Genomic DNA, 17,440 nt, shown 5'->3' with positions numbered 1-17,440 from the left:
ATGTATTTTGTACTTTTTTTTTGGTACAGTGCAACTTTTCACATTTGCTTGCACTTTGATGTTTGAATATACACTCCCTACTTCCCTCCTAGTTTGGATTTACCTGTTGAAATTGGAACTGAAATGCATGTCTTTGTCTAAGTTAAAAAGAGATGTAACTGGTAAAGGAGGCCTTAAATTTATGTAGCAGTTGAAGTCAAACCCAGGGCTTTTGGGTATCTTTGTAGTAATCTTTCTCAGTGTAAGATTGTTCTAATGAGAAGAGAAACTGTCTATTTAAGGTCTGAATCTGGATCTCTAGCCCTCCTGGTCTGCTGTATTTTTGTGGAAATGTGGGAATGCCCTTTTCTAGTTCTTTAGAAAATGGTGTATTAGATTTTTAAGAGGCTTTGGAGCAGCCCTGGGAAGATTTTAGCTTTTTGCTGTCAGCCCCAGATCTTAAGAAGAGACTCCAAACTGGGAAAGAAATGGTGGTTTTTCCAGCAGGGTTTGAAACAAAATGACAACGTGATTCCCACAGCTCTTCTCTTTCAGATTTGGAGTTGCAGTTCACCTCCTCTCCTGTTTGTGCAATACTTTCTATATGTTACCTTCTATATGTTGGTACTGTAAACTGTCAGGTTCCGGTTTTTATTTAAATGAAGGGAACAGTTAATTGTCAGGTCAGCAGCTGCTGACAGAGAATGCTGATGTAAAATAAAAAAGGGGAAGGTGTTTGCTGGTAGGAATTGGGTAAAGGGCTGAGTAACTTTTTCTGCGGGCTTCCTTAAGAGGAATAAATACGGCTGAGCAGCTCCTGAGGACTAAAGATACCAGCAAAAGGATTAATCGTGTTCTTCATGAGCCTCTGCTTTTGTTCCAGGCACAGAAAGGGTCCTTTTCTGTTTCCCTTCACGCTGCTTGTTGTGAAGGGAGAGGTGTTACAAAGATGTCGCTGTTAGTCCTCCAGCAGCCAGACATTAGTTTACAGAAACCCGAGGGGAAGCCATACATCTGGGAGCTTTGTAAACGCCTTTGAACCTCTGTTTGAAAAGCAATCTATTTAAAGCTCGTCTGGTGACTACTTTTAGCCGGGCCGCGAAAAGCCGCTTAGCGCGGCCGGGCTCCGCGAGCCCTCGCTGCCGTCCGTGCAGCGGGGCCGCCGTGCCGGGAGCAGCCGCTCCCCCGGGGCCGGCAGGAGCCGCTCCCGCCGTGCCAGCGGCTCCGTGCCGGCGCTCCGGGCTGCGCCGGGCGCAGCGGGGCCGTGCGGTGCCAGCACTGCGTCAGCTCCACACCCCGTCAGCTGACCCGCTCCTGCAGCACCAGTGCAGCACCACTGCGGAGCCCGGGGAAGCCCATGGTTCCCTCCCTGGGCTGCAGGGCGCTTCTCCCGCAGCTCTCCCCCTCTTGGAATGCATAATTGATAATCGCAGCTGGAGAGATGGACAGTCAGCCGAGCAGTTGGAAGGATAAGGGTATTTATTCTTTCACCTTTTTTCCTTATTTTATTCCTTAAAGATGCCGCGGGTTGTTTTCAGCAAATGGTGTCTGTAGCTTGTATTAATCTGATTGTGAAGTGTAGCCGAAGGTGCGGGGTCTCTTTGTGCTGCATGCAGAATTATAAAAGCTGCAGGTTAAAATGGGTAAATATGAGCAATACAGAAGAATAAATAATTTATGTAGGTGAAACAGCTCGTGTGACACTGCAGATCTTTTCCAGTCCTACAGAGCATATTAATGAAGGGCTTGTTTTGGTATGCGTGGCACAAATACTGGCATAGTCCGAATTTAGTCCGTGGTCTTTGGAAATTTCGAGATTATTAACAATCTAACAGCACTAACCATTAACTGAAAAGCCCCACAAAGTCTGCAGGTCATGCTCTAATATTTTTAAGAGGAGAAATTGCATGCAGGCTACAGCAGGGTGGGGGGATTTTCTCTAAAAATCTGTTTGAAATATACCCTTAATCCTATTTGCTTTGTATTGTTCATAATTCTGTCGAATTCTAGGTAAAACTGTGTCTGATTTTTCAATATTTACAGCCATAATAACAAATTGTTTTAGGTAAATAAGTAGCTAACCTTAAATTAGTGTGGTGCTGACCTTTGTTCCTGTAAGCACCAATGGGAGATCTCCGGTGTAAATCTCTGTGGATCATTACATTAGTGCTCAGTGTGTTAGAGTTTAAGCCTTATTTGAATACATAATCTTCATACTTTATCAACAGGACAAGCTTTAAAAAAATGTCATCATCTCTGGATACTTGAATATATTTTAAAGGGCCCTATCGTGCTTGGTGCTTGTGAAGTTTTCATCTTCTTTAGGGAATTATTGTTTAAAATCCGGGGTTTTTTATCTTTTTCCACTTGTACAAAATTGCCAGCTGTCTGAAATCCATAGAATGCTTTATCAGAACCTGAATATATAGCAAAAAAAGCCCTGCAGGTGAAAACACTTTGCCCCTGCAAAATCAGGTTCTCAAAGTTTAATCTTTCATTAAAGGGCTGTAAAATATTAGGAAAAAATATTATGCGGTGTTTAGTAATATGTTATTGATGTGTAAGTAATTTAAATGTTCAAGGCTTTGTACCTCAGGCCTGAAATTCTTGGGGAAGAAAGAAAGGAAAGGGGGAAAAAAAAGAAAAAAAAAAAGAAAGGGGTGAGGTCAGAAGGTTTTGGTAAAAATCGAAAGGCAGGTTCCCTTTTTGTGCTCAGGCCCAATTTGCAGGTTTCTTTTACAGCCAGCCAAGCAGGGGTGGTGCTGATCTGAAAGCACTTTTCCCACCCTGGAATTTGAGGCCTTGAGAATAATGGAGTCTGTTTGGGTTTAAAACCCCTGAATTGCCCATTCTGAGCAGAGATCAGGTCTAAAAGAAAATGGAAGCAGAAATGAAGGTTTTCGGGGAAGCAGAAGACCCTGGTTCCTCTCCTTTTGCAGCTGCTCTTCAAGCCTGGTTTAGTGTTGTTTTTTTGTTTAGAACAAGACGAAGACGCCGTGTTTCACGTTCTTCCTTCCTTAGGTCAGGCTCCAGTGGCATGGAAAATGATGGGTAAAGTTCAGGGACTGATTGCACTATTCATCAAGCCCCAAAATAAATATAGAAGCAAATATTGCAACATGCTTCTTTCCATGCTAAAAAATGACTTTAAAAAAAAATAAATCTAAAACAAGAGAAGAGCAGAAAGTATGGTGGTTCATAGTTGGATTTTGCAGCTGAAACACTACATGCTAATGAATATAGTCTTAAATTTAGATTTGGTATATGTGTTGTAGTTGGGGAACAAGCACAATGCAAGTGGTGCAACTTGTGGCATTGATTAATACCTGTGGTATTGATCATCTAGATAGGATGAAAGAGGTCTACCCTGGGGGGGGGTAGAATGATTTTAAATTTTAATGCTTTTAAAGATAGGCCCTATGGAGTAATTGATACTAAACTGTAACATTTTTTAATTTAATTTTTAATAATTTCAATGAATTGTCAGGTTTTAATGGCTGAATATTGATAGGTGAACAGCACAGCTATACTTCCAGGTTATCCCAGGATTCTTTTCTAATTAATGAGCAGAAAATCTCTCTGAATTTTGGTTCAACTTAGTTAACTGATGGCAAGGACTGCATAGGCAACCTTTATCTTGAATATTTGGGGCTTTGGAATGGTTTTCCCAGTTGGTACATTGTGCACACATGCACGAGCATCTGGCCAAGTAGAAACGAAAGAAAAACGTTGGTTTTGGCTTATCAGTATTTGGGATTTTTTTTTTTCTTTTTTTTTTTTGGAATCTGTTAGTGTTGGTCATGTTGTTGTTTTAACATGTACTTGTGAAATCTGTATCACTTTTCTTGCTGTGGGTTGTGGTGCAGATGTGCCAAGCCTGTGCGTGGTGCAGCCTTGTTTTGTGCCCTCTGGCACCCATTCGGAGCCGCCTGTCCCGCTGGACGTGCTGCTCCGCGGGGATGCCTGTCCCTGGGACAGGGACAGCTCTGTTGGTGGCAGTCCCACGTGCTTGGCACCACCTGCAGTCCTGCTGTCACCACCCAGCTTCTCCAGCCTGGGGCTGGTGGTTGTTCCTGGCCTGTAGGGAGACAGTCAAGGACCGAACTGGCTTCCCATGTGGCTGATGAGCGTAAATGGAGGCTGCAATTTTGTGGCCTTGTCTCTGCTCCTGTTAGGATGTCAGCCAGGATTTTGAATAATCATCTTGATGTAGGAAGCCTTGAAAATGCCAGAGCCCAGTCTGTGGTGGTGCTGGTGCTTGACACACCAACCACTGGATGGTTGATGGCTTCTCCTGGAGGTTGGGCTGTGTCCCGGCCCCACTCCAGTGGAGCTGCGGGGTCAGCAGTTGGATTCTCTGCACAGAGATCAGTAGAAGCCCTGAAGATCGCATATTTACATAACATCCTGTGTAAATATGAAGTTTTTTACGTGTAAGTGGAAAAGGCCTCTCTGAGCAGAAATGCAGAGCAATTTGTGGTTGTGGATTTTGTCCCCAGCAGCTTTTCCTGCTCGGTGACAGATGGGACACTGCGCCCCAGCCGTGCTGAAAGCTGCCCGTTCTCAGCACTGCTGTCCCATTTCTCTATTGGCACAACGCTAAATGGATCCAGAAAAGGCTCCTCCCTGTGCCTCCACACTGTTACTAGGAGAATATAAAGGATCTGTGCCTACCTTTCACGTTACAGAAAGGTTCCAGTGTAACAACGCCCGTAAATCACACAGTGTTTCTTTCCCCCTCTCCCCTCCCCTTTGACACAAACAGCCTTTCTTTGGCGCTGAAGCCCGGCGTTTGTTGGGCTGTAAATACTGGATAGAGGGGAGTTGTTCATTGTGCAGGGAGCCCGTGGCTCCGCAGCTGCATTCCAAGGATTTAGCGCGCACGCAGCCATTGGCGGGGCCGCTGGATTTGGGATGGCAGCGGGCGGAGGTTGCGTAGCTCCGACCTCCGAGTGCCCTCGCAGGAAGTGGAAAGCGCCGGGAGCGAGCCGTGCCAGGGCTGGGTGCTTGCAGCACGCTCAAGATGGATGCCAAAATGGGTTAGTCCCTTTTTCCTGGTTTTCTCTGGTACACGTGAGCTCAACTCGCTCGTAGGTCTCGCTTTTAACTTCTCTTTCAAAAGATGAAAAAGACAGTTTCTTGGTTCAGAGTTTTTTAAAAAAGGATTATCAGGTTAAGTGTATCAGACCGCTTGTTTTTGTCATCAAAACCCGGTATGACTTGCTCAGTTTTAAGTTAAATATCTGAAAGGAAAAGACTTTAAGAAATACAGTGCCAAAGCTACCGCAGCACTTGCTTTAAAAGCAAAATGTAACTGGATGAGTTGTGCATGTAAGGCACGGATGGTACGGGACTATTTTTAGACGTGCCAAGTGACAGTTCGTGCTTACCAAATGTAGGCAGCTGTTCTTGTTTTAGAACAGGCCTGCAAGACGTGCATTAATATTATTTATTTTATTAGACTTCATATTGTATAGAATGCAGCTCAGAACAGTTTTCATAAGGAAAGACATTGTGGGGCTGTTGCTGAGAATTGGTTTGGGGGTTTTGTTTTTCTGGTTTTATTTTTAATCTGCTGTGAATATCTCGTGTGTAAATTAAAGCCAGAAAGCTGCTTCTAGTAATGCTTTCAATCTTTTCCTTTTGAAATGAATGAAAATAACCTCCTTCTGATCAATGGGAGAATACAAATCAGTGGTATCATGTGCTTTCTTGGATTGCAAAATTACAAAGCAGTTTTTCAGTGACTTAAACGCCGAATTTCCTTTGAGGAATTTAGGATGAAACCAGATCCATATGCCATTAAGCCGGAACTTGTTTGCTCGTTCTCCGAAAGGAGTGAAGATGGAATGAGGAAAAATGTTTTATGTGCAGCTTAACTCTGACCCAGGAGCTCCTGGTGTGAGGATTTTTCTTACTGATTACCGAGAACAAAAGACTTGATGGGTCGTTAAAGGCCATTTAGCTTTTGGCCGTGTGCTTTAATTCCAGCAATGTACCTTTGTTTCTGGCATTCTGGAACTGTCATACAGATGAATTACTCTCTTTACATTTCCCATAACTGGTATAATGCATTAATGCATGGGGTAAGTGATTTCCTATGGAGCGGGAAGAACCCACAGCTTTAAAGCTGTGCAGAGAGGAGGGAGCAGCTCATTTACAGAAATAATGCTGTCTGCAGGCAGAGAGGAGCAGGGCTCATACTGAATGTGACACCTGATACAGGGGCAGCCCCAAATTCGAGTGCATGGATGCTCAAATTGCAACATTTAAAAATAAACACAGTTTCAGTGCTTGCAGCAAATGCTCCAAAATAAATGAGTTTGGGGTTTTTTGGGTTTTTTTTTGGTTGGTTGGGTTTTTTTTTTTTTTTTCCCAAAGATGCCTTACATGATTTAAGAGCACAAAATCCATCAACTGGTTTTGGCAAGACTGGTTGTGAAGATCTCACCCAGGTGTTGAGGCTCCTTGGAGCTCAGTTTAGGTTTACTGGTTACAAGGATTCTTAGGTCAATCTCATGGTTTTGTTGATGCTTAATGCAAGGTGTGTAGAGACACTTTTGTGTCCGGAAGCAAAGAAAGAACCCAAAGAAAAAGTTAGATTTTGGGATCGCAACCCACACAAAAGGAGATCTACAATGACTTGATTTTGTTTGTTTGATTTTTACAAATGCTAAGGAAAAGTTGTATTGCTTGGGGCCTGGGCTGCAGTGGGAGGAGGAGTTTGGATTGGAGATGCTGGGGAGAGCAGGAGCGTCGCCTCCGGGCGATGCCGCTCTATCTCTGCCCCCATATGTTTGTGCAGTCACATGGTGGCAGCTCCAGGCCCTGATCTGGCTGGCTCCTGGCTTTCTGGGATGGTTTTGGCACAGCACAGGCAGCCAGGCTGGAAGAAAGGAGTGGGATGGATAGTGGTGGAGCGATCAGGCTGTTCCTTCCACAGCACTTCTGGTCTGTGATAATTTGAAGGTGTTGGTGCAGCTGTAACCTGGCTCTGTCTGTGAGGCTGCAGGAAACTTCTGCTGAAATGTGAATTAAATATCGGGGTAAGATACTTTGCATTATGGTATGTTTAAGTTTCTGACTGTGGTTTTCATTTTCCTGCTATGCAGTACAGTTTCCCTGTGGGAATAACTGGAAAGGATTTCAGCTCTTGAAAGTCTGGAAAAACACACCCCAGCCCCAGGGGCTTTGGCATATTGTACCTACAAAAGGGTTTCACAGACTTTGCCCTGCAGAGGTTACCAAGTGTTGAATGTTGGTGCATGACTGTGTGTTCATCCTGCAAGAAATAATAGACAAATTCTACTTTTAAATGGTTTTATAGTCATCCAGACAAAGACTCTGTTCTAAGTTGTGGTACACTGTTTTGCAGTCAATTTTGCTGATGTTTAGGATGAGGCAGGATTACTAAATGTGCAGTGCAACAGTAATAATGTTTCTGTAATTCATCTTGAGCTCTGTATCTAGTAGGTTATTGCTGCTCTGCAATGAGTGTGTCAGGCCATTACCTATGCCTTGTGTAAGGGTGTAGTTTGCTCTGAACAGTGATGCTAAAAATGGCATAATATTGTGTTCTCTAATGAGGGTCACTTAAGGAAAACTAAACGGGGTTTGCAAATGAAGTCTTCTGCATTGGAGCACAGTAGATTTAGCCTGGATTGACATTTCAGGGAGTGTATTCCCTCTTGATGGCTCAGTCTGTCACCCATAATCAACATTATAAACTCCCATGGGAATGCTTTCATCAAAAGAAAACAAAATGAACTGTTAATGAGTCTTTGAGCAGTGCCTTTGCCTCTACCAGGCTTGGAAAGATACAATGGTTTGGAGATCTGCTGGTGTCTTGTCATGTGTCCTAACAGGGGAATTGGAATCAATCTCTCCAGGGAGTGACCTCCACAAAATGCCCGACAATGAGAGGAAATGAAGCACAAAGTGCTGTGATTCTGGTGCAGAACAGAGCACAGTAGCTGAAGAGATGCATTCTGACATTGCTTTAAGGGCAGCATTGGTTTAAAATTTGAACAGTTGCATCTGAGGTAGTCCTAATAGCAGTAATTCCAATAATCTGAAGTCCAGAGCAGAGCCAGTACTAAATAACCTATTTCTAGTTGTGATTTCAGCTCTGGTTTGGCGGGGGTTCGCAAGTTCCACTCTTGGTGACTCTCAGCAGTCGAGTGAATAATGAAACTTTACTGTCTTCATATGGCTGTAAAAGGTGTCTTGTTCTAATTTCTTACCTCTTTTAAATTGTAGTTGTTGACCTCCTTTACTGGCGAGACATTAAGAAGACCGGGGTGGTGTTTGGAGCCAGCTTGTTCCTGCTGCTCTCATTAACAGTGTTCAGCATCGTGAGCGTCACAGCCTACATTGCCCTGGCCCTGCTCTCTGTCACCATCAGCTTTAGGATATACAAGGGAGTTATCCAGGCAATCCAGAAGTCTGATGAGGGCCACCCCTTCAGGTGAGATTTTTCTTTTAATCGAGCAAAAGTGTGTAGTTTTGGAGAGCAGCAGTGTTGGTGCTGCCAGAAGCAGTGGGTGACACGTGCTGGAAGATGTTGCATAATAATGTAACAAGACTCTGCACTGAAAAATGTGTTCCCCGCTTTCAGATTTTCTCAGGAGTCATACAATAAATACAGAAAATGGACTGAGGGCTTGGTACAAGGGATGGAAAAATCAGAATAAATGTAGCAGGGTTTAAACCATGACAAGGGACTACTTCTATCTTTTGGAACTTTTAAGGATGTTCTTAAAACGTGTGGTTTGGTGTGCAGCAGTGTAGCTGTGCTCCCCACTTGCAAGGCTGCCCTGTCAGTGACAGGATGCAGGTACCCACTGCTGCAGAGCTGCCTCTTAAGAGAAACAAAACTTTATTAATCTGTGTTGGAGGACTTGTAGGAGTGTGTGTTTCCTGTTTCCCTGCCAGCCCTGTCCCACTCTGCCCAGCCTTCCTGTTCCCTTTTATTAATGAGTGAAGTGGCTCAGTCTCTCCTTGCAGCCTTCAGAAAGTCCTTTTTGCCCCTCTGTCTACAGCCCTCTTACTAATTCTGTGGTATTCCCTTCTTCCCATCTTTTGTAAGGCAAAGCAAAGTGTTTCCGTAGGTTTCCCTCCATTCCTCCCAGACCACGTGCAGTGGCTCCTTTTCCAGTGGAAGCCAGTCTGTGGGACAAAACTCTATGGAGAAAACACCCCCTCGTCAGGGTGAATATTCCCAGTTGAAATCTCGTTTGCTTCTCATTATCCAAACAACAATTTCAAGTTTTTTCTTAGCAGGAACAAGCAGAACTTGTTCTACCTGTGCTCTTTCTACAGTTTATTTCTGAAAATACTGATATTCTTGAGCAGCTTCCAGACATTCTTGCCCAGCATACCTGGTTGCTTACTTTTTTCTGTATAGCTTAGCTACAAGAAGGGTGTTTTTACTTGAAAAATCTCATGAGAACAGTTGGATTTTAGATGCAGGTACTGAGTATTCTGTGGATGAGCTGGGAGGGGTGAGCAGATGGAAGCCAAGGGTGGATGGCAGAATGCAGCCCTGAAATGGCCAATTGCTGCATTCACCATTTGAAGTATTTTCATTTGTCTTGGACTTGCCACAAGGTCATGTTTAGCTTTGCCTTAAATTGCACAACGCTCCCATGTATGTCATTTTCTTATTAAAAAAGCCCAAACAAAATCACCCCGAAGCAGAATCCCCCTAAGCAAAGTTTTAACAACTGTAAAATGATTGCATTGCTCCTTCTGCCTCCAGCATGCACATTAGAAAATTAATTTATACTTTGTTTAAAGACTCCTAATTGCCATAGCCACTACAATTACAGATAAAAGTGACAGTGGAGTGGAAAGAACACATAACCAGATAGGGGCTTATATCTTTATGTAAAAGAACTGCTCTCACTAGCTGTAAGAATTTTTTCTAGCAAATGAGGAATTTAGCCCATTTTCTTGTGCCATAGTGTGTTACAGCTTAATGGTAACTCCACAAGGTCCTTCCAGGGGCAGAAATGGATATATTGCTTTTGTAGGATTTTTTTTTTTCCTTGTCTTAGGCTGCCCACCTTTTCTGCCTGGTGCAGGTGACTGAGTAAGTAGCAGTGAGAAAAAAATGGTTCACGAAGAATACCGGAAGTTAGTTCTGTTCTGTCCTTTCAGCATTCCTCGCACTGTGAAGTTTGTTTCTCTAGAACGCAGAAAGGAGGTTCTAGTGATACTGTATCTAACACACAGCTCTGTTTGCAGCGCTGTTACAGTGAGGCTTCTCTCCTGCAGGGCTTACCTGGACTCCGATGTAGCCGTGTCGGAGGAGCTCATCCAGAAGTACAGCAACGTCGTGCTGGGCCACGTGAACGGCACCGTCCGGGAGCTGCGGCGCCTCTTCCTCGTCGATGACCTGGTGGATTCCCTCAAGGTGAGTTTGCCTCTGGGAGGACATTGCTGCTGACCCAGCTTAGCAAAGCCTGCTGCTCCTTGCAGAATGAACAGTGGCTCTGGTTAAGTAAATAACGAGGTGTAGTTTGTTGGTGGAAGTGTTTGGCACAGGGCTGGCTATCGAGTGCTGCCTGCAGTGATAGGGGTAGCTGTAAAGGATAGCTTGATCTGCACCTGGGCAGAGCAGGAGAACGAATGGAAAGCAGAAATAAGCTGTGGCTGCCTGCAGTTCCCTGTTCCAGCTCCTCGCTAGTGCCTCTCACAGCAGGAATCTTCTGAAAAAACAAGCCATGCTCCAGTCTTGGGCGTTGGGGGTGTGTCGCTGATGTGTGTGTCCCTCTGGAAAACCTGGCTCTGGGCTGGATTGCCCCAGCCTGGTTTGGAGTTGGTTTTCTGTTTGTGGTTAGTGCACAGCTCCCTGTCTCAAACAGGAGTTCTTGTTCCACTTCTGCTGGAAGAGTGGGGGCTGAGCAATGCCCGTGTGTTACTGGGAAGGTGGACACTTGTTCCAGCCCCTGGGTTTGGGAGTGAAAGCTGCTGCTTTTAGTGATGGGAATTACTGAAATGGGGTTTGCAAATTACTCTACCCAGTGTGAGCGGTGCTGTGTAACAGCTTGAGTACATCCATGTAGAATTTAATGGGATTTATTGAGGGTGGCAGAGCACAACTGACTGTGAAGAATAGTAATAAATTAAACAAAGTGTAACCAAAAAAGAAAGAAAACAACAAATCACACCAAAAAAACCCTCCAGAATAAAAGAATTGGCTGAAAATGCTTCAGTTTTGTTCTGGGAGAATTATATTCTCTCCTTTCAAGCTCTAACTGCCTTTCTTTGTTTTTGAAACTGGTTCTTCCTTTACCAAGTAGTGTGTTGTCCACTTCTTTTTCAGTTTGCTTAATCTTCTTGAAAAAAAACTTGCATTTATCCTGCAGTAAATCCCCTTACTTAGTGCTTTATAAAGTCCTTTGAGTTGTTGTGGAGTTGGGGGAGGGGTTCCTTGTGAAATGTGGGGAAAACCAGGAAGGCTGTCCAAGTCCTTGTTGTATTTGTGCAATAGAAATCTGCAGGCAGATCTCGGGATCTTACCCAGAGTTTGTAGATCCAGTTTCTCATTATGCTCCAAGTTAAACAAAGTTTGTGCCAGCAAAGCTGCACCTGATGCCCTGCTGGCTCCTGCAGTGAGGCAGTTCCCTCTGGCAGCAGGAGGGGTGGGAGCTATAAGGGGGCTCTGCTGCTCCCAGGACAGATCTCTTTTCTCAGGAGGGAGAGAGGAGATGGAGTATTGGCCTGGGGGTTGTACAATAATTTCCCTGCTCCTAAAGGGCTCTGCAGGAAAAGGCTTTTTAGGAGCTGGTTGTGCATTCCTTTTCTGGTTGTTTTTTGAGACATGATCAATAGTGCTGCTGCTTAAGTCCTGTTTGGATCTGATTATCAACAGCACAGAAAAACTCAGAATCACAAAGTCGCTTGTGCTTCTGATTAAACCCTTTGTGATCTGTGCCTTGGTCTGAGTTTGGAGACTTCTCACAGTTTGTGTAGAGATCCCAACCCATTGCAGTGAGCAGCCAACTGCTGTTCCACTAAACACTGGTCTAAAAACAAGGCCTTCTGGAGGAATTATGTTAGAAGCAGAATTAATTCCAGCCAGAATGTCTTCAAGGCACTGTAATCACTTAAAATACTACAGTCCATAGGAAAGATGTGTTTATTCAGCTGAACTAATTCATTTCCCCTCTCTCCTTCTGACATTTAAAATGTTTTATGTAGGTTAATTAGTCTAATTTATGGTAGTTGGAAACAGCCCTTTATCAGGAACCAGTGAATGTCAGGACAGTTTACCAGCACAAGTTACTGATTTTGAAGAGTTTGTGCTCGAGGAGAACATTGGGATTCCGGGGTCTTATGTAATATAATGGCCCTGGTTTAAAAAATAAAAATACCTTGGCTTGTGTAGTTTAAACATCTTCACTATAGGAAACCACATGTTTGTGTATAATTCAAGTTACAGAGCTCTAATGTAGAAAATGTCTGCAGGTCAGTTTATTGTGTGTAATAGTTCTGACTGTAAAATCTGTCTTGTTAAGATTTCTTTTCTTCTTTATTAAACAATGCTTCAGTCAGGGAAGTCTTAAAATGGACTCTAAATATTTATGCAGCACAAGGAGAAATTCCTCACAGCTCTTGAGGAGTAATTCCAGACGAGCCCTTGCCAGAGCCCCAGGAGAAGCTGCATTTTGTCCTGGTAAAGGCTGTGCTGGCACTTGGCATGGCTGCTCTTGCACTTGCTCAGCTGAGGCTTTGAGGAACAGAGCTCTGTGCTGTATTCTGAGTATTCTATAGTAGAGAAGGGGTGCAGGGGCAGTTCTGGATTTGCCCATTTTGGCTGGCAAAACTGGGTTCAGTCCATCATCCACACAGGGCTTTCACTGCCTGGCGTACATGTCCTTGGAAGGGTCAGGCCAAGCTTGGCTCCTGAGCTTCCCCTCACCCCAAGTGGATGGGAGGGACAGTATCAGCTCTGGAAGGAGGTGGAGCCTGGGCTGCCTTCTGCTTATTTTTCTTGTCTTAGAGCTTTATTTAGAGATGTTTCAGGGAAGGTTTTTGTGTTTGTAAAGGTCTCTTAGGTGTGTTTCAGGCAAGCCTTTTTGTGTTTCTGAGCGTGTCTGGGTTTGCATCATTTATAAGAAAAAGAAAATAGGGACCAGTAGGTAAATGTGGGATTGAGATGGATTCCAGGATGGATAATCCTGGGAGAGCTGAAGTGTCAGAATGGTGCAGGGAGAGAAGTTGTGGGATCAGGGTCCTTCTCCCACTCAGTGCTAGCAAGTAAAGGGGATTAAAACCTGCACATGCAGCAGTTTATGGTTCTACCCCGACGCTGCTCTGGACAGACTTTGGGTGGAGAAAAGCTTGTGTGGTCAAGTGTGAACTTCTGGATTTTGCTCTTTCTTGAACCATAAATTTAATGCTCACTAAATGGGAGAGTTCTGATAATTGTTGGACTTTGGGATTGATTTGTCTTGTTACCCCTGTGCGTACGTAAACTCACATATTCTGCCCTGGGCAGAATCACCAGCAGTGTTGCTGGCTGCTGAGCTGGCTGGGGGTGCTGAGCTTCAGGAGTTGTGTCCATGTGGAGCAGGTCATGGATAGCTGTTGGGATGCAAGAGAACCATTGTGAACCATCACACGCTCAGGGGCTCTTTGCCCAGTGCAAGCTGGTGCCTTTTGTCCCTCTGGGGGCGTGCTGCACCCACATGGGAGTGTTTGCTCCGTTAAAATGCCTGGTGCAAAGAGGTCGGCTCCAGGCTCACCTGGAGGTGAGTTCTGCAGGGCAGAACTAGGCCAGGGTTTGAATCAGTCATGAGGGAGTTCAGTAAAATCTGCATTATTTTCCTTGAGAAGCCTGCCAGAATCCTTCAGTGGGAATGCAGCTGCTGGGAATGGTGCAGCCTCTCCAGGGGTTAACTTTGTGCCCCTCCCTGGTGCTCCTTTGTCACATCTCAAAAGTGCTGACAGATAAAGAACTGCATCACTTGCAGTTAATGCACCTGAATTTTGAACAGGATCAGTTTTGAGTGAAGCTCTTGAAGTCAACTCGATTTCATTGTGGGGATCATGGAATTAAACTTGTATTGATTGTCATGCCCTTATCTTGTTGCTGGCTGTTGATTTTGTTTGGTTTGGATATTTTACATCTTTTGATAAGCTAAAATTGGATGTTGGGATACCTAAGTTCAGAGTACCTTGGCTGCAGGCCAGTTACCAGCATCCTGGCCCACACCCGCAGTCCTGCACTGTGCATTGTTTTCCTTGCCAGCACTCTGTACCCATCCTTTCCTTGGGTGCAGCTCCTGCTGTTGGGAGTGTTTCCACCTTGGGTTGTTCACTGTGCCCAGGTCTGCCCTTCCTAGTGCCAGTGCCAGCCTTCCTGTGGTGCCTGTCTAGGGTTCTGCTGGAAAACAACCCTGTGTGCAGAGCTGACCAGGGGCTGGAGATCTCTGCTCTGTGCAGAGCAAGGAGTAAACACTGGGAAAGCCACTGTTCCTGGCTGCTGCTCAGCTCCTCACCAGCCCTGCAACTCTAGAAGAAAGCGGCTGATTTTCCTTGCGAGGAATGCTGCCCCAAAATAGAGCTGGCAGCCCTTGGCCCCTTCCCACTGCTATAGGTCAGAGGTGTGCCTGGGACACTCCACCTGGCACTAAACGTGGGCAGACCTTTGTGTGGAGCTGGGAAGCAGAGCCTGTGTCCCCCTGGGAGCGGGACAAGTGCTGTCAGCAGGGAGGGGGAAGGGGGCTGGGATAGGGAGCCAGCAGTGATGGCAGTGCGGGGCTTTAGGGATGTCTTTGCCTCTGAGCTTGATTCTGACCTGGAGCCAGCTGGAGCACTGTTGACTCCTCTCTTTCCTAAATTTTTTTATTATATAATATCCAATATAATATCCAAAGTGCCTTTGGGTTTTTTTAAGCCCACCCTAGCCCATTACCTTCCAGATGGGCTTTTCCTGATGAAACAGAGCCTCTGCCTGGTCTGGTCAGAGCGTGGCTGGGCAGGTGGGTGGGCACTTGGGTGGCAGCAGGGCCACCACACACACAAGTGACCCCCTTTCTCTCTGGCTCTGTCATGCACCAGCTCTTTGGCCTCTCCTAGCCTGGCCTGTCTCCTCTCTCTGGAGGATGGGAGGTAGGAACTGTGTTTGCCCATCATTCCTCACCATGGAATTGGCAGTGCCCTGTGAAGGCACGGGGCAGTGTTTGGTCACTGCTGACTCGGGCTGAATTCAGCCCCGTGACCTGGACGCAGGAGGCCACGTATCCTATTACTGAATCCTTCAGCCATCTCATCACCCAGCTCTGGTTACAGGAGCTGTACAGGGGTGAAGTGCAGTTTGGGGCTGGTTAGTTCGTGTTTACAGCAGACTGTGGGGTGTCCTGGTCACAGACTGGGTGCTGACGGGCTCTTTTTCCCTTGCAGTTCGCAGTGTTGATGTGGGTTTTCACTTATGTTGGTGCCTTGTTCAATGGTCTGACATTACTGATCCTGGGTAAGTGTTTGCATTGTGTTACACACCAGGCACACAAAATAACCCTGGGAAAGCAGTGGGGTCTGGTCAACACTGGGAGGCTGATCTGTAGCCTTAAGATGTTGCACTTTTAGGTCCTTTTTTTTTTTTTTTTTTGGATAACACAACAGAACAAGTACTTTTGTGTTGTTGAATTCCTTGGGATTGCTGGTGTCCAGACATTACACTGTTTACAGGCAGGTTTGCTGTGCTTGTCCATGTCAGGGTCAACCTGCCCTGAATGTCCTTGCTGTGCTGGGGCTTTGGAGGAAGTGCAAGATTTGCTGTGGCCCTGTCCCACTGCAGGATTTAATTTCTTGTATCCCAGAGCAGGCTGGCTTCAGGTGTCAGAACCAACTGATGCCTGAGCAGCCTTTGGGAAGAATTTGCATAACCCACAGTGAAAAAGTGGCCTGTGACCAGACTTGTACTGTGGCGAGACCTGGAGAACAGCCCAGGCTCTCCTTAACAGGGATTATTGAATTTACTGGCCAACAATTGGTGCGTGGGGCTTAGTTGTTACTCCTTGTTCTTGTACCTTTTTGCAAGACATGCTGAGGTGTGGAAACCAGTTCTTGTTCTGCCTGAACACCATCCCTGTTCTCAATATTTATACATGCGACGTGCTCTTTTCCAGCTTTGATTTCGCTCTTCAGTGTTCCTGTTATTTATGAGAGACATCAGGTGAGTGTTTAATAGAATTCATTAAATGTTTCATAAAATCAGCTCTGGTGAAGCAAAACCAGAAGCAAATAATTAATTAAAATTAATTTCAGTCTTCTGAAATATTTAAAGCCTTTTAAAATAGGCCTTTACCCAGGAGCCAGGGCCAGGGAAAGCTAGTTCAGTTTGAAGTTCAGATTGTGTGTGCTTTCCCTTTTCCTGCTTGGTAGAAGTGGAAGAAGTTTCCCCAGCAAAAAGTCCTGGAAAAGGCCGGATGAACCTGGAGGCCTTTTCTGCTGGTCCAGCCTTGGTCAGGACTGGAGCAGCACAGGGTATGGTGTGTTAATCCTGCTGTACCTCTTGGAGCTGCTATTCAGGATTGGTGTCCCAAAGCTCTGTGGAATTTGTAGCCCTGGCAAAAACAGGAGGTGGGAGCTGCTTGGTCTAGTCCAGTGCTGCTCTTAGGGAGAGACTCCCATGTAAAAGGAGGAGGGAAGAAGGAGCCAAAGTAAAATGCTTTTGATCAAATTATGGCCAGGGCTGATCTTGGGCAGGTCACTGCACAGGAGGGGGGAGCCAGCTCTGGCTTAGCTGTTTGTCTCCCCTTTCAGCAAGGAGGCCGCCGTGGGCCGGGCGGGGACTGGGGGGAGGCAGGAGCAGATGGTGAAGCCTCATGGGGTCCTGCCCCAGCTCCTCCCCCACGGGGAAAGGGAGCCCTGGAGCCCCAAGGCAGGAGCATGGACAGTGTGTGTGGGGCTTAGCCCAAGCTGCTCAATCCTCTGGCCAGGCTGCAGCCTAAGCTGGTTACCTGGCCCAGCCCAGCTAAGCAGCTTTTGCTGCTCCTGTGGGGCCCAGAGGGGCCCAGCCCTGCATCCACAACTGGGGATTGATGGACCAGGGAGAAGCCAGGGATTGATTCTGGTGGGTGCATTCTTGGAGTTCTGGCATCACCCTGGGAAATACCCCTGGCTGAGCTCCCACTTGCCCCAGAGTTCTGTGGGACTCTGCCAGGCTGCAAACGGGGAACTCGACTGTAACTTCTATCTGCTTCTATTCCAGGCCCAAATTGACCATTACCTGGGACTTGTGAACAAGAATGTCAAAGATGCCATGGCCAAGTGAGTTGGTTTGGGTTTGTTTCCCTTTGGACTGATGACAGTGCCTGACATGTGGCACTCCTGTCTAGGACTAATGTGTTCTCCATGTGCCAGGCCATGGAGTCTAAGAGGTCTCTAAGTCTGGACTGGTGAGGAAATGAGCCTCTATTATTTCTAATGGAAATCTGTGTATTTCAAC

General features: G+C 45.8%; 1 protein-coding gene across 5 annotated transcripts in view; it reads left to right on the top strand.

The window, feature by feature from the left end:
- The window catches only part of RTN4 (reticulon 4), a 40,751-nt gene that overhangs the window by 22,024 nt on the left and 1,287 nt on the right, over positions 1-17,440 (top strand). For 3 of the 5 annotated variants that reach the window (XM_039569200.1, XM_039569201.1, XM_039569202.1), the window contains 5 exons: positions 8,239-8,446; positions 10,258-10,396; positions 15,394-15,463; positions 16,119-16,165; positions 17,204-17,262. In XM_039569200.1, the coding sequence (XP_039425134.1) occupies positions 8,239-8,446; positions 10,258-10,396; positions 15,394-15,463; positions 16,119-16,165; positions 17,204-17,262 (523 nt within the window). Of the gene's footprint in view, positions 1-1,263; positions 1,455-4,921; positions 5,019-8,238; positions 8,447-10,257; positions 10,397-15,393; positions 15,464-16,118; positions 16,166-17,203; positions 17,263-17,440 lie in introns of those variants that run through there. The other 2 variants (XM_010402977.4, XM_019287916.3) reach the window with 2 other exon arrangements.

The sequence above is a fragment of the Corvus cornix genome, chromosome 3 (assembly GCF_000738735.6).
Source record: "Corvus cornix cornix isolate S_Up_H32 chromosome 3, ASM73873v5, whole genome shotgun sequence".
Lineage (NCBI taxonomy): Eukaryota > Metazoa > Chordata > Aves > Passeriformes > Corvidae > Corvus > Corvus cornix.
This window is presented reverse-complemented; position numbering and strand designations above follow the sequence as displayed.